Genomic DNA, 15,187 nt, shown 5'->3' with positions numbered 1-15,187 from the left:
CCCCGTTTACCTCACGGAGGGAAAGAAGGCAAGGCCAGAGTTGCGCTCTTTTCTTCAGCGCGGCGGAACCCACTTTGACACACTTAATATTTATTTATTCATTAAATATTATTGATATTTATCGATAGGATATTGATTGAATGCCTTTAAACGTTAGTCAGTATGTGTTTGTTGCCCCGCCAGGCGCCCGCTTCTCCTCACGGAGGGAAAGAAGGCAAGGCCGAGAGTTGCGCTCTTCCCTCAGCGCGGCGGAACCCACTTTAACACACTTAATATTTATTCATTAAATATTATTGATATTTATAAATTGATAGGATATTGATTGAATGCATTTAAACGTCATTCAATATGTGTTTGTGCCCCGCCAGGCGCCCGCTTCGCCTCACGGAGAGGAAGCCCAGTGAGAAAGCGCGACGGCGGCACATACGCATTTCATATTAATATATTATTATAATATATTGATATATTAATTTAATACATTTAAACATGGGCGTAGACAGGATTTTTGTTGGGAGGGGGCGAGAACCGACGTGATTGGTCAGTTTAGTATTTCTATTGTTTTACTTGGGGGGCAGCTCTGCCCATGTATTTGGAATACTATTTAAAATTTACCCGCCTTTTCCCCCTGACGATACGATACGATATCTTTATTGTCATTGTCCCCTACAGAACAATGAAATTGACAGGGATAAGAGCAGCTAAAAATCATGGGGCGGGGAAACAATCATATTTATGTTTAGAAGCCAGTATCTGAGTTTTGCAATGGATTTTTCCTCTTCCCTCCCTGCCCCTTTTCCCTTTTGTGTTGTTAAAAAAAAAATTAATTTGATATGTTACAAAAAGAATAGAAAGAAAAATGCAAACATAACAAAAAGAAAACAAATAATTTAAAAAATGGTAAGAATCACAAGGCAAACAATAAATACGTATAAAATCCCTTTGCAAACAATAAATAAAAATAAAAGTGCTCTCTGCCTGTGAGCTTTATCATTACTGGGAATAAAGTTTCTTTATAGTCTTCAATGAGCCAGACAGTTGCGCACGCATATAGGTATCTTTTCCAAAAAGGCAAATTGCCTTGAATACCAGCAGTCCAGGATATTGAGAGTCTTCCAGTGATTGGCAATGCAGCCCTGGGCTGCTGCTAAGAGGGGAGAAATGTTATTTACTTTTCAAATCCCATTCTTGTTCCCACATACAGGTTCAAAAGTGCCAGATAAAAGGATGGAGTAATTGTTTGTTCAGTTATCAGCAAGATCTCAGCAAACACCATATTCCAAAACTCAGCAATCTTGTTCTGGTTGTATGTATTGCCATTCTGATGAGCTTTTTTTGGCTGGAGAGAGGGTACAAATGTGCCAAGTAAATAGTTTACATCCCACCTTTTCCTTCAAGATCGTACTCCTCAACGTTTTTCTGATGAAAACAGGGATGTCCTATTACAGGGGTCTGCAAACTTTTTCAGCAGGGGGCCAGTTCATTGTCCCTCAGACCTTGTGGGGGGCCAGACTATATTTCGGGGGGGGGGGTGAACGAATTCCTATACCCCACAAATAACCCAGAGATGCATTTTAAATAAAAGGACACATTTTACTCCTGTAAAAACACACTTATTCCCAGACTGTCCACGACCCAGATTTAGAAGGCGACTGGGCCGGCGGCAGCCGGAGGCCCCATTAGCTAAAGTGGTGCTTCAGGTTAAGAACAGTTTCAGGTTAAGTATGGACCTCTGGAACGAATTAAGTACTTAACCCGAGGTACCACTGTAATTTTACTATTTATACCCCACCTCTCTGACCAGGTTGCCCCAGCCACTCGGAGCTGCTTCCAACATACCTAAAAAAATAATTAAACATTAAACATTTTTTAAAACTTCCCTATACAGGGCTGGCTTCAGATGGTTCAGGGGTCTGATAACCCCATACCACCCAACATTTCTCCAATAGGGACATCCTAAGGAAAAGTGGGGCATTCTGGGATCAGATCAGAAACCGGGGTGGCTTCTGTAAATCTGGGACTGTCCCTGGAAAATAGGGACACTTGGAGGGTCTGCAAGATGGCATGTATGGTTTTTCCTCCCTCCTCTTTTAATCCCTACAATATCCCTACAAAGTGCCATATTTTTCTGTGTATTGGGTGAGGCTTTTTGACACAAAAAGGTCAAAAAACTGGGGTCGTCCAATACACGGACAGTGGCGTGGCGAGGGGGGAGCGGCGCACCGCCAGCCATTCAGTTGGCGGGAGCACGCCTTTCCCTGATGCTGCAGTGAGCGGGAAGCGATCTGGGGGGTGTTTCCTGCCCGCGGCTGCATTGTGGGGAGAAGCTGCATGCTGCCAGCCAGCTCTGTGATGGGAGCGCAAATTCACCTGATGCCGCTGCACATGGGAAGCACTCCCTGGATCGTTTCCTATGTGCAGTGGCATCGTGGGAGGTTGCGCTCCTACAAACTGGATGGCTGGAAGGAGCGCAATTTCACCCGATGCCGCTGTGCATGGGAAACGATCTAGGGAGTGTCTCCTGCCTGCAGCTGGGCGGGGGGGGGGGGAGAGCCTCAACAACTTTGGGCCATCTCCCCTCATTTTCTTAAAATTTAGTCTCCCAAAATGGGTGTGTGTGTCTTATACAAGGGGGCATCTTATAGACGGAAAAGTATGGTATGTTGGGCTGAGAGGCAGTGACTGGCCCAAGGTTGTACCCAGTGAGCTTGTGGCTGAGTGGGGATTTGAATCCAGGTCTCTCCCAGGTCCTACTTATCGCTACCCTGCAGCGGCTATCATCTGACCCTAGGGTGAAGGTAAAATAATGGTGGTGGCAATGTATGTGGCTAGTCAGTCCATCTTCTCCATCAGTCCATCTTCTCCAGACCTCCTGCTCTGCTGCCCACAGGTAAGGGGCAGTACCTCTGGTTACATCAGACCACACTAGTGGACTGCAAAACCCCTTGTGTACAGAAGCAATCTTAATCTACCACTATGAAATGTTGAAAGGTCTCAAGAATAACCTCCTGTTACACGAATGAAGACGGCCCAGCACTGCCCAAAATTTTTTAGAAACCAAATACATACAGTGGTACCTCGGGTTAAGTACTTAATTTGTTCCGGTGGGCCGTTCTTAACCTGAAACTGTTCTTAACCTGAAGCACCACTTTAGCTAATAAGGCCTCCTGCTGCCGTGCCACCGGACCACGATTTCTGTTCTCATCCTGAAGCAAAGTTCTTAACTTGTACTATTTCTGGGTTAGCAGAATCTGTAACCTGAAGCATCTGTAACCCGAGGTACCACTGTAGGCCAAAGCAGCAGCAATGTCTCCTTCCACCAGGTAGGAACAGTGGCTGGTGCCCCCACTGAAGCATTTTGCAGTAGGAATAGATAATTAAATAGTCGGTCTGTGAGCACTTAGGAAAGGAAGTTTAGAAAAAATAGTGTCCACTGCTTAAATGATTTCTGCACCCAGTTTTCCCCCCATTGTCACCCATCATTACAGGGCAACACCGTTTTGAGAAGAAATGACGCCATGTGCATCTGCAGCAAAACATGTCTCTCCTGTATTGGTCTCCACAACCACAGCAGGCACTCTAATGCCCGAGCGCATGGGTAGGCAAACTAAGGCCCAGGGACCAGATCCGGCCCAATCGCCTTCTAAATCCAGCCTGCAGACGGTCCGGGAATCAGCGTGTTTTTACATGAGTAGAATGTGTCCTTTTATTTAAAATGCATCTCTGGGTTATTTGTGGGGCCTGCCTGGTGTTTTCACATGAGCAGAATGTGTGCTTTTATTTAAAATGTATCTCTGGGTTATTTGTGGGGCATAGGAATTCATTTTTATCTTCAAAATATAGTCCGGCCCCCCCACAAGGTCCAGCCCCCTGCTGAAAATGTTTGCTGACCCCTGCCCCTACGCTTTGACTTCACCTGTGAAGGCATACTCCTCCACTGTCTCCAGAGACAAGACAGATGCCAACAAGCAACAACCACTTTCCAACCGTTCAGGAACAAGTTATACCGGTGCTATGGCATCCATAGATCGCCTTCTGCAATCTGACAATGCTGATCAGCGATTGGCTTCTAGATGCATACCCTAGATACCATCTGTGTCCTGTTCCAAGCTGTAATGCATGCATGCTTCCTTAACGCATTTTAGAAAGGTAGCTGGGATTTTCCTCATATTGAGGTCTCTGGAGAAACTGAGTCTTGTCTTCCATAAACGTTAGCTTGGTTCGAACACATCTATTTCAATTATTGCTTTGCTGTATTCTTATTGAGGGACGCGGATGGTGCTGTGGGTTAAACCACAGAGCCTAGGACTTGCCGATCAGAAGGTCGGCAGTTTGAATCCCCATGATGGGGTGAGCTCCCGTTGCTGGGTCCCTGCTCCTGCCAACCTAGCAGTTCGAAAGCACGTCAAAGTGCAAGTAGATAAATAGGTACCGCTCCAGCCGGGAAGGTAAATGGCATTTCCGTGCGCTGCTCTGGTTCGCCAGAAGCGGCTTAGTCATGCTGGCCACATGACCCGGAAGCTGTACGCCGGCTCCCTCGGCCAATAAAGCGAGATGAGCGCTGGCAACCCCAGAGTCGGTCACGACTGGACCTAATAGTCAGTGGCCCCTTTACCTTTACTATTCTTATTGAAGTTTTACTTGTAAACTATCCAGAAAAATATTGATATACAGCTATATAAAATATTAATATGCTATAATATTTAAGGTACAGGTCGTCTTTGTTTTTACTGCAAGGGGCTGGTGTGTCTGCCCTCATGGGAAATGTATTTTTTTTTTTTATAATAATTTTTATTAATTTTCCAATTTTAAGACAAGACAACAACAACATACAAACATCAACAAATACAAACAAACACACAAATATAATTTCTTAACCTCATTTTCATAAACCTCCTTTCTCGGACTTCCCCATACCTCACCCTTTTTGCATCCTTATTTTACAGTTTTTCAGCAACCCTTTTTGCCAATTAAATTTAAACTTATTATCTTTCTCAATTTCACCTTGAGTCATCAAACGATTTCAGCTGTAATTCTGCATCTTCCTTCCCCTTAACATTTTAGCACTCCTCAATTTTATAACAGTTCTTAAGATATACTTTAAACTTCTTCCAGTCTTCCTCCACCGTCTCTTTCTCTTGGTCACGGATTCTGCCAGTCATTTCTGCCAATCCCATAAAGTCGGTCACTTTCATCTGCCATTCTTCCAGTGTGGGTAGTTCTTGGGTCTTCCAATACTTTGCTAGAAGAATCCTTGCTGCTGTAGTGGCGTACATAAAAAAGGTCTTGTCCTTCCTTGACACCAATTGGCCGAACATGCCCAAGAGAAATGCCTCTGGTTTCTTATGAAAAGTACATTTAAGTACCTTCTTAATTTCATTATAGATCATTTCCCAAAAGGCTTTAATCTTTGGGCAGGTCCACCAAAGGTGAAAGAAGGTGCCTTCAGTCTCATTGCATTTCCAACATTTATTATTGGGCAGATGATAAATCTTCGCAAGCTTGACTGGGGTCATGTACTACCTGTAAATCATTTTCATAATATTTTCTCTTAGGGCATTACATGCCGTAAATTTAATACCGGTGGTCCATAACTGTTCCCAGTCAGCAAACATAATGTCATGGCCTATGTCCTGTGCCCATTTAATCATAGCTGACTTGACTGTCTCATCTATTGTATTCCACCTCAGCAACAGATTATACATTCTTGATAAATTCTTAGTATTGGGTTCTAACAATTCTGTTTCTAATTTCGATTTCTCCACCTGGAAGCCAATTTTCCTGTCTTGTTTAAAAGTCTCCATTATTTGGTAATAATGGAGCCAGTCTCGTACCTTGGACTTTTATTTTCTCAAAACTCTGTAATTTGAATTTGCCACTTTCTTGTTCTAAAATTTCAAAATATTTTGGCCATTTAGATTCCATATTAAGTTTCTTCACCTCCCTAGCCTCCATTGGTGATAACCACCTAGGAGTTTTATTTTCCAACAAATCCTTATATCGAATCCAAACATTGTATAATGCTTTCCTAACAATATGGTTTTTGAAACCCTTATGAACTTTAACCTTGTCATACCATATATATGCATGCCAACCAAACCTATTGTCAAATCCTTCCAAGTCCAGAATGTCTGCATTCTCAAGAAGTAGCCAATCTTTCAACCAGCAGAAAGCTGCCGATTCATAGTACAGTCTTAAGTCCGGCAGGGCAAACCCCCCTCTTTCTTTTACATCAGTAAGTATCTTAAATTTTATTCTGGGCTTTTTGCCCTGCCAGACAAATTTAGATATATCTTTCTGCCACTTCTTGAAACAATCTAGTTTATCCACAATTTGTAATGTCTGAAACAAAAATAACATTCTAAACAGTACATTCATTTTGATCACTGCGATTCGGCCTAACAAGGAAAGCTTCAAGTTCGACCATATTTCTAGATCTTTCTTTACCTCTGTCCAGCATTTGTCATAATTGTCTTTAAATAAATTCACATTTTTAGATGTCATGTTAATCCCCAAATATTTTACTTTCTTTGCCACCATTAACCCAGTTTCATTTTGAAATCTCTCTCTTTCAACATTTGTTAAATTTTTTTTCCAACACTTTAGTTTTTTGTTTGTTCAACTTAAATCCTGCCACCTGACCAAAGACTTGAATTAACTCTAAAACTCTTTTTGTACTAGTGTCTGGCTCTTGTAAAGTCAATACTAAGTCATCTGCAAATGCCTTCAATTTATAATGTTTGGCTCCGACCCCTCATGGGAAATGTTTTAGAGCAGATAGGATAAATGCCAATTCCATATGCTGATAGTGCCATCTTGTGGCACTGCCTTTGAATAATGCTCTTGAGGGCGCTCTGAGTTTGACATGAGTAAATGGATTATCATTGACAAAAAGCATAAGCACAGATAGAAGTTTCTCTCTTGGATATGGAAGATACAAAAGTAAGGAATAGATGAGGACCTGGGGCATTTCACATTTATGTTGCTGCTGTTATTTCTTAAAATTTTCATTTATACCAGACCTTTTTTTTGTACTCGGAAGTGCTTTACGTGCATCAAGGATGGAAAACCCAAAATTGGCTGCGGTGCCTTCTGTCCAGGCCTACAGCCTCTCCTCCTCCTGAGCCCCAACCCTTCTAGGCCACAGAAGTAAATTTAACAAAACAGAGGTACAGTGGTGCCTCACAAGACGAAATTAATCCGTTCCGTGAGGCTCTTCGTATAGCGGTTTTTTCGTCTTGCGAAGCAAGCCCATTGACAGCTTAGTGGATTAGCGCTGTTAGCGGCTTAGCGGCTTTTAGCGATCAGCTGTTAAGCGGCTTATCAGCGGATCAGCTGATAAGCGGCTTAGGAAAAGGGGGGGGAGCGGAAAAAACCCGCAGGAACTCGCAAGACATTTCGTCTTGCGAAGCAAGCCCATAGGGAAATTCGTTTTGCGAAGCGCCTCCAAAACGGAAAACCCTTTCGTCTAGTGGGTTTTCCGTCTTGCGAGGCGTTCGTCTTGCGGGGCACCACTGTAAATCATAGCAACCCAGTTGAACCACATACGGCATCCAAAGGCCTCAAGACCCACATTTCCTAGCACTCTAGGCTATCACGCTTTCCCATTGGGGAAGGAAATCAAAATACAACTGTCTCCATCGCCCTGCGAACTAGGAAACAAACAAGGAAAACCGCACACCTTCCACCCAGAGGCCTAAAGAAAAGGAAAAGCCCATTTTCTTTAGGGAAGCCATGTGCTTTAAATGTATGATGTAGATGTAACCATGAGTTACTTGCACAAGGTTCTCCCCCCACTGGATAACAATGTACACAAGAACTGCCAGAGCACTTTGATGCTAAGGAATGAGAAGGAAAGTTTGCACTTCCGAGACTAAGGGTTCTGCTACACCTCTGAGGCCCTCCTCCAAATGTCGGTCCATTACCCTTTTGAACTAGGGCCCCTTCTGCATCGGTTTGGGTTTGGGTGCCAACAATGCTTTTGCTGGCATTTGTGTGTATGCCACATTTTTAACTGTAGGTCCCGTCATTTTCAAATCAGTTTTGGAGAAATAAGGAGCAAATGCACAGCACGCTGTTATTTGAACACACAGCTGTGAAATACCCTTAACGCGGCACTGATAGTTGCCACTTTTTATATTTATTTAAATATGATCAACACTTTTCATATTTTGTAAAAAACAAACAAACATTTTTTAAACCAGCCCATTAATATCTATACACAAATAAATGTTCTTATAAATGTTTAAAAGTGAGCAGGTTATAAAACATTTTGAATTCTATTTCAGTAATGACAACTTTTCTAAGCAGCTTCAGGGAAATCCACATTTAAAATGTTCGAGTAAGGATATGAAGAGAAACCTCAGAGTTCTTTCAAGCGACGGGCTTTTTAAATATGGGGAGGTATCAGATGTTACTTTGTAAGGAAACACACAACTATTAGGTTAGAAAGTTTCCTCTTTTATGAAGTTACCGGTAATTTAGATCTGACTGGGACAAATGAAGCAATTAGGTATAATAAAGGAAGCAAACTTCCTTGAACAAGTGGCATTCAAACTGCACTTATGCACATAAACCGTAACTAATTACAAAATCCCCTCAGGAATCTTAATTACATGAATTGTCTTTTAGTTTTAACAGACTATTTCATGGCTTATTCTAATTTCAGTTGTGGGTTTGCGCATTGATATGGAAAGTCTTGTTTTATCAAGTCTAGATGAAAATTTGCAAATTGTTTAAAACTGACTCATGACAGCTAAGAAAACACCTTTTGGATTTTATTCCCCACAGGGTAAAGCACAACTAATCCAGCTATGATGCAGAGGGCATTTGCATAAATTCTCTACCATTTCTATGCTGGAATTTTTCCACTAGTACAAAACTAAAATAACAGAATTTTCCCAAAGAGAACTTTTGGTTTCAAAGTATTTGGCAGGAGAGGAATACAACGAACTATTGACATGCTGAAAAGGGTGAACAGGGTTTTCATATTATGTTGACTGTTGTAATTTAAATACAGTGGTACCTCGGGTTAGGTACTTAATTCGTTCTGGAGGTCCGTACTTAACCTGAAACTGTTCTTAACCTGAAGCACCACTTTAGCTAATGGGGCCTCCCGCTGCCGCCGAAGCACGATTTCTGTTCTCATCCTGAAGCAAAGTTCTTAACCTGAGGCAATATTTCTGGGTTAGCAGAGTCTGTAACTTCAAGCGTATGTAACCTGAAGTGTACGTAACCCGAGGTACCACTTTAAGTAGTTTATGACTTGTGACATCAGCCAATGGGTAGGACAGGGTTAAATCCTGCATTGGCCACGGAAGAGGGCAAACAAGAACAAACCCAAAAGGCGGGCTGGTTAGAAATTGAGGTTACCTCTGCAGGTATAAATTCTAGAATGAATATAGTCAGAGCCTTGTAGCCAAAAGTTAAACCAGAACCATTTTTTTAATTCAAACGCTTTTCCATAAAATCCCCATGTAATGCAAACATAAATATCTAGTTAAGGCACCACCCCTTTAACATTCAAAATATAGCTCATATTTGGTATTGCTTTTCCACTTCATCAGCTTGGGTTTATCCTTCCTGCCTGGACATGTAACCCAGCTACACATCTCCAGGAAAAACAGAACTTTTCAGTAACAGTATTCCACAGCCCTGTGAAGTGGATCACCATTCATAATTGCTGTTTTATTTGGTAGACTGTTTTCTTACCCGGTGCATATTAAACAAGAGTATTGATTTGCAAGAATGTGTGTGCTTTTTCACTTTGATTGCTACCAATTTTCAAGTAGCTACATTGCAAGGGTTAAAACTCCCAGGAACTACCGAAGCATTATCAGGCTTTTACAGCACAGCCACATGTAAGGGGGTGGGGGGAATCATTTAGCATCATTTCCTATGAGTCATGGTATTACATTGCATCTCCCAACACTATTCTGATAAGCTTGACTTGTTTCTCACAAAGAGCATCAAACAGAACACCAGCAGCAGTAGAGACAAGAGCCTCCCCCATAATACTACATAAAGATGGACTTCAAAGGCTGCACGCACTGTGCATTTAAGCCACAATACTTCCCCCAAAGAATCCTGGTAACCCCCGTTTACCCCACAATTCCCAATGCCTTTAGCAAACCACCGTTCCTACGATTATAGACCACTCACAAACCCAAAGTTAATTTCTCTGCACACAAGCTTTGCTTGTGTCAGAAGCTCAAGCATGGTTACCCAAGGGTACCTGTGATTCGAAGAGAGGCAATGAAAAGCATAACCTAGGACCTGTATCTTGACCAACTTTTACACTCTTAATCTGAAAGCATGTCACCTTCCACTACTGCTGCTACATACTGGCAGGTTTGTTTCTGTTCCTTACAGCAGCTCAAAAAAGTAAATGGAAATATAACTGGTCACTTTGGAGTGTAACCAAAGGACTTCTAACCCCATTGCTGGAACTATGAGCAAAGGGTCTCTACAAATCTATAGCCATGCTTGAAATTCTAATGATTAAACATATGGCCACTTTGTACACCGAGTAGTCATTTCTCCCTGAGCCTCTAATCTTCAGATTGACATACATTCTACTGTATGGTACCTTGTCCAGATTACAAATAGTCTGCATGTAGGTTGGATGATTCTAGGAAGTAAAAAAAAAAAAAGCAACCCTGAATATTCATAGTAACTTCTTAGCTCAAATCAAGGTATGCACATTATACTCTTCCGTTAAAAGCAGAAAGGAATCTCAACTACTTCGAGTCTATATTTAGGTAACAAAAAAATGTTAATCTTGTCCAGAGGCAGAAATCAATCAGAGGTACACGCAGCTACAAAGTAGAAGCAGAACTTGGGAGCTGCTTTGGTCTATTAGAAGGGAGGGTTGCTAATTTAAAGTACTATCAGTTTTGCAAGTTCATAAAATAAACTAAAAAAATACCTATTTCCAAAATTCTGAAGTTACCATATGCACATAAACACATAAAATAAGTCACAGCATATTTAAATGTTGCCTCACCATGTTTGCAACTAAAAAGCCCTCTGTGCCTGCAATCCACAGAGCAGTAAGTAACATTTAAAATGCTTTTATTCACATTTCCCCAATTTCTAGCTTACAGGGACTGATGTGATCTACATAGCACTAAGGGTTTCTGTTGCTAAGTTGCCTCTAACTTAAATAATTTACCCTTTCAGCATTGTGCTGAATACAAGAAAGTGCAATAATCATCTCCATCAGCGAGCAGAAACAGATCCTGCCCCCACCAGACTTCAGGAGTTGCCAGGGTATCTCCAGAGTTACATAAGAAATGCCCGAAAGCAGCATCATTTGCAAACATTTAAATCTCACAGTCCTCATCTTACTACTCTAGCAGATACTTTATTAACTGAAAGTTTAACAGTGATGAAATGCCTTTTCCATTACAAAACCAGGTCTGTATTCAGAGTTTCTTTTTCAGAGAGGCAATGTTCTTCTGCAGTCTTCTGGGTTGGTATTTATTAAAGTGCATCATAAGATGTTATCCAGTGTAAGTTTCGTATCGTATCCAGTTTTCAAAACAAATCGGTGTATATTATCCAATTAAGGGATCATCATCGTCTTCCTGAAGCTGAAGTCGGGAAAATGGATGCACAGAAGCCGTTCTGCTCTTCATGATTATTAAAAGGCACGTAAGTGTCGTTAACACAATGAAGACACCAATGACTATTCCAATGGCCTCAGGGACATTGATACACCACTGGTCAGCTAATAAGCACTTGGCGTGGCTCAAGGTGCCATTATTGGGCTGAGGCATCAAGCCCAGGATGTGACACATCATTGGATAAATATCAACCGTATAAATGCTATTTTGCCTGTAACCTTTGCGAAAAGCAGGCCCGTGAGCTGCCAAAAATGGATGCATACTTGGAAGGGAGTTATCATAGCCATGGTCTCCTACTGGAAAAAGGGAATGCAAGAGTTGTTAATGTGCTAAGCTTCAACCTGAACAGTTATACCCCCCCCCCAAAGATAATCCTGGAACCATAAAAGTGCAGGTTCTTCCAAGTATTCCCACCCCCACTCCAATACAGATTGGTATACTATTGTACAATACAAGGTCAAATCAACCATCCACTAAAATTGTTATCCTCCATGCAAGTTTCCAAATATTATGTAATAGAGTTAGCTATGCCTTTGAATTACATGTCACATGCATAACCTTTGTTCTTCACCAAGATGTCTAAAAATATACCACAGGAATAAAGTTACTTTGTTTTTGCAGGTGAAAGCAGGTAAACCCTGCTTGTTATTCCACACACTGGGAACACTGGGAGCAGGTTTTGTTCTGTGTATGCCTTTATCTCCCTGTAGCTGGGAAAGCCAACATGCTGCCTGACAGATGATGCTGGATTATAACTCCCATCATCCCAACCATTTGACAACAACAGGTGCCCAGCATGACTAAGACTATTTGGAGGTCACTACCCTAGCCTTCTAGGAGGGCTGGTAGCTGTTACTTTACGCAGAGGGCAGTAAGCCCCACCCCTCTGGGACAGTAACGTACATTCTAACCCTGGTGGCCATGGCTGGGTTAGCTGAATATTTATGTACATAAAAGTTGAGCTGACTCACTGAGGCTGTGTACACACTATACCTTTAAAGCACATTCAAAGTGCATTCTTTCTCTCAAAGAATTTTTGGCACTGTAGTTTGTTAAGGGCTGGGCTGCAGGGAACTGCAACTCTAAAGGGTAAACAACAATGTCCAGAATTATCTGAGGGAAATGTTTCAAGTGTGCTTTAAAGTTGTACTATGTATACAGTCTGTGTTTAGGAAGCCAGAAGGTGACTTTGGAACCACCAGTGTTAGTCTGAACTAAGGTGTGATAGGCGGCACTGATATTTGCTGCATGCCTTGGCAATGAATCTCAGCTTTTATGACTGCAGGTGTTTCTAGGCAGCTCCAATGTTTAGGTGGGGATGCTTTTGCACTCTGCATGACTATGTACCTTCCACATGAAAGGGAGTAACTTGCTCCAAATCAGGCCAAGAGAAAAGATCCAAAAGGAATACACTTACACCTTGAAAGAGACTCATTCTGTACAATCGTCCAGCCTTCATCAGCAACCAAAATTATGGGCTGAATGCGCTTATTGTGATGGTAGTGGTAATGGTCTGGAATCTCTTCTTTAAGATAAATCTTCATGTGAGCGCTGCAATTTTTCATTATGTTATATACATATGTTTCATCTGAAAAGTATAAAGCAAGGAAGCATACGCTATTATCTTTTGTAAAGCCTGAACATTTGCCATTTGAAGTGCATTCCCCACCCTCATCCAAGCTGCAAGTTCAATGCGGATCCCATGTTTAATCCTACTGCAGTACTTATCTGGCCTAGTAATTTGCTCTGGGCCTTTATGTATGTTTAAGTATTATATTTACAGCCCACCTTTCCTCCAGAAAGCTTGAGGTGGCATATGCTCCCCATTTTACCCTCACAACAAGCCTGTGAGGTCGATTAGGCTACAACAGCTGACCCAACGGCACCCAGTGAGCTTCATAACCGAGTGGGAATTTGAACCCTGGTCTCCCAGGTTCTATAACTTATTGATGGTAAAGTGAAATCCACATTTTAGCCTTTAATGTTAGTAAGTTATATTGTCAGCCACTACCCTACGCAGGCATGCTACTCGTGTGATTGCTCTGGACGGGCAGAGATGAGCATACTAAGCTCTACTCCACACCACCGCTATGTCTATCATCTCCACAGGTTGGAAGGTGAAGTCTAAACTGGGAAGCCTTGGAATCTCCCCCATAGCATAGGGGATTAAAATGTGCAGGGAGTTTCCATAGGAGGTTCCCCACCTATGTAAGGTGATTGACACTGTGATGCAAGGGGTGGGGTGCTGCCCACCCCTCACCACTTGTGTGTGTGCATTCAACTACCAGACCACACCCAAATGTCATTTCAAAAGTTCCCAATGTTACCATAAAAACATTTGCTATATTAGAAGTGAAACAACAGATGGCACTATAAAGTTTTCCTACTCTCTTCCTTGAAGAGCTATGAAATAGATGCTTGGCGCCCTCTGACCCCCCCACCCCACCCCCATCAATCCCCCGGGAAAACAGAAGCCGCCAAACAGCACAGCTTCACTCGCCAAAATCAAAATCTTGCTGGACGTGTTTTTCAAGTTCAGAGATTTGATCTCTAATCTCTCATATCTTGACTGCTTTGGTCTCAAGTCTCATGTTAGAACATCAAAATTATGCTTTTTAAAAACAACATCAACATATATTAAGAACATACTTACTTTTTGGCAGTATTGCAGCAACTGGGCTCTTGTCTACTAGAGTGTAGCTATTACGGTCAATGCAGTCATCCAGTTTAATCAGCCTGTCCGGGGAACACTGTGCCATGCCATGATCACTTGTAATTATAACATTAATTTCCTCCCACAATTTGGAAGCCTTGAGCTTCTCAACAAGCAAGCCAACCAAATTATCCACTTCTTTTAATACTCCAATCATGTTTTTCGTATCTTCTGGCCCATACTTGTGCCCGCTTGCATCTGGTTCTTCCCAATAAAGAGTAGCAAAACTGACTAGGGGGTTAGAACTGTTCAGCCAAGCAATGATGTTTTCCACCCGTTCATTGAAACCTATTGCAGAATCATATTTCATAAAAAAATGAGGGGTAGTATTGTGAATTTTCACATCTGTGCCAGGCCACATTGCAGAAGCACTCGTTCTGTTTTCCTGCAATTGGTTGGTCACCCAAATAGGAACTGCCTCATTCCACCAAAATGGGTCTTTGTCATTGAATTGTGAAAATGTTTTATTGGTAGCAGCATCAAACATTTCATTTGCCACAATACCATGGCTTTCCTCATACAGCCCTGTGACTATACTGTAATGATTTGGGAAGGTTTTTGTGATGAAAGCATTGGTAATGTCTTCCACTAAAACACCATCCTTAATAAAATCCTGGAGATGTGGAAATTCATATTTCTTCAGATAATCAGCCCTGAAGCCATCAAAAGAAACCAGTAGTAATCTGGGCATTGGTGCAGAATGACTACCAGAGCAACAAATGATTCCATAAAAGAAGAATACCAGTATTAAATACATTGTGGAAAAGGTTTCAAAACACAAGGATGTGGAAGATAGACCTAGAAGAAAGTAATTAGAAAGTGTCACTAAGAACATCAGTTCAAAATAGAT

At 41.8% G+C, this 15,187-nt stretch overlaps 1 protein-coding gene across 1 annotated transcript in view; it reads right to left on the bottom strand.

The window, feature by feature from the left end:
- Nucleotides 1-11,342: 11,342 nt before the first annotated feature.
- ENPP4 (ectonucleotide pyrophosphatase/phosphodiesterase 4) overlaps nt 11,343-15,187 on the bottom strand; it is a 7,767-nt gene continuing 3,922 nt past the window's right edge. The window contains exons 3-5 of the mRNA XM_081874485.1: nt 14,278-15,135; nt 13,042-13,212; nt 11,343-11,920 (exon numbers count right to left, since the gene is read on the bottom strand). Coding sequence (XP_081730611.1) covers nt 11,556-11,920; nt 13,042-13,212; nt 14,278-15,094 — 1,353 coding nt within the window. The 5' untranslated portion in view covers nt 15,095-15,135 and the 3' untranslated portion in view covers nt 11,343-11,555. The remainder of the gene's footprint in view (nt 11,921-13,041; nt 13,213-14,277; nt 15,136-15,187) is intronic.

This window comes from Podarcis erhardii (genome assembly GCF_964252035.2).
Source record: "Podarcis erhardii genome assembly, chromosome: 8".
NCBI classification, from domain to species: domain Eukaryota; kingdom Metazoa; phylum Chordata; class Lepidosauria; order Squamata; family Lacertidae; genus Podarcis; species Podarcis erhardii.
The sequence above is the reverse complement of the archived record's forward strand: the minus strand, read 5'-3'. Positions and strand labels throughout refer to the sequence as shown.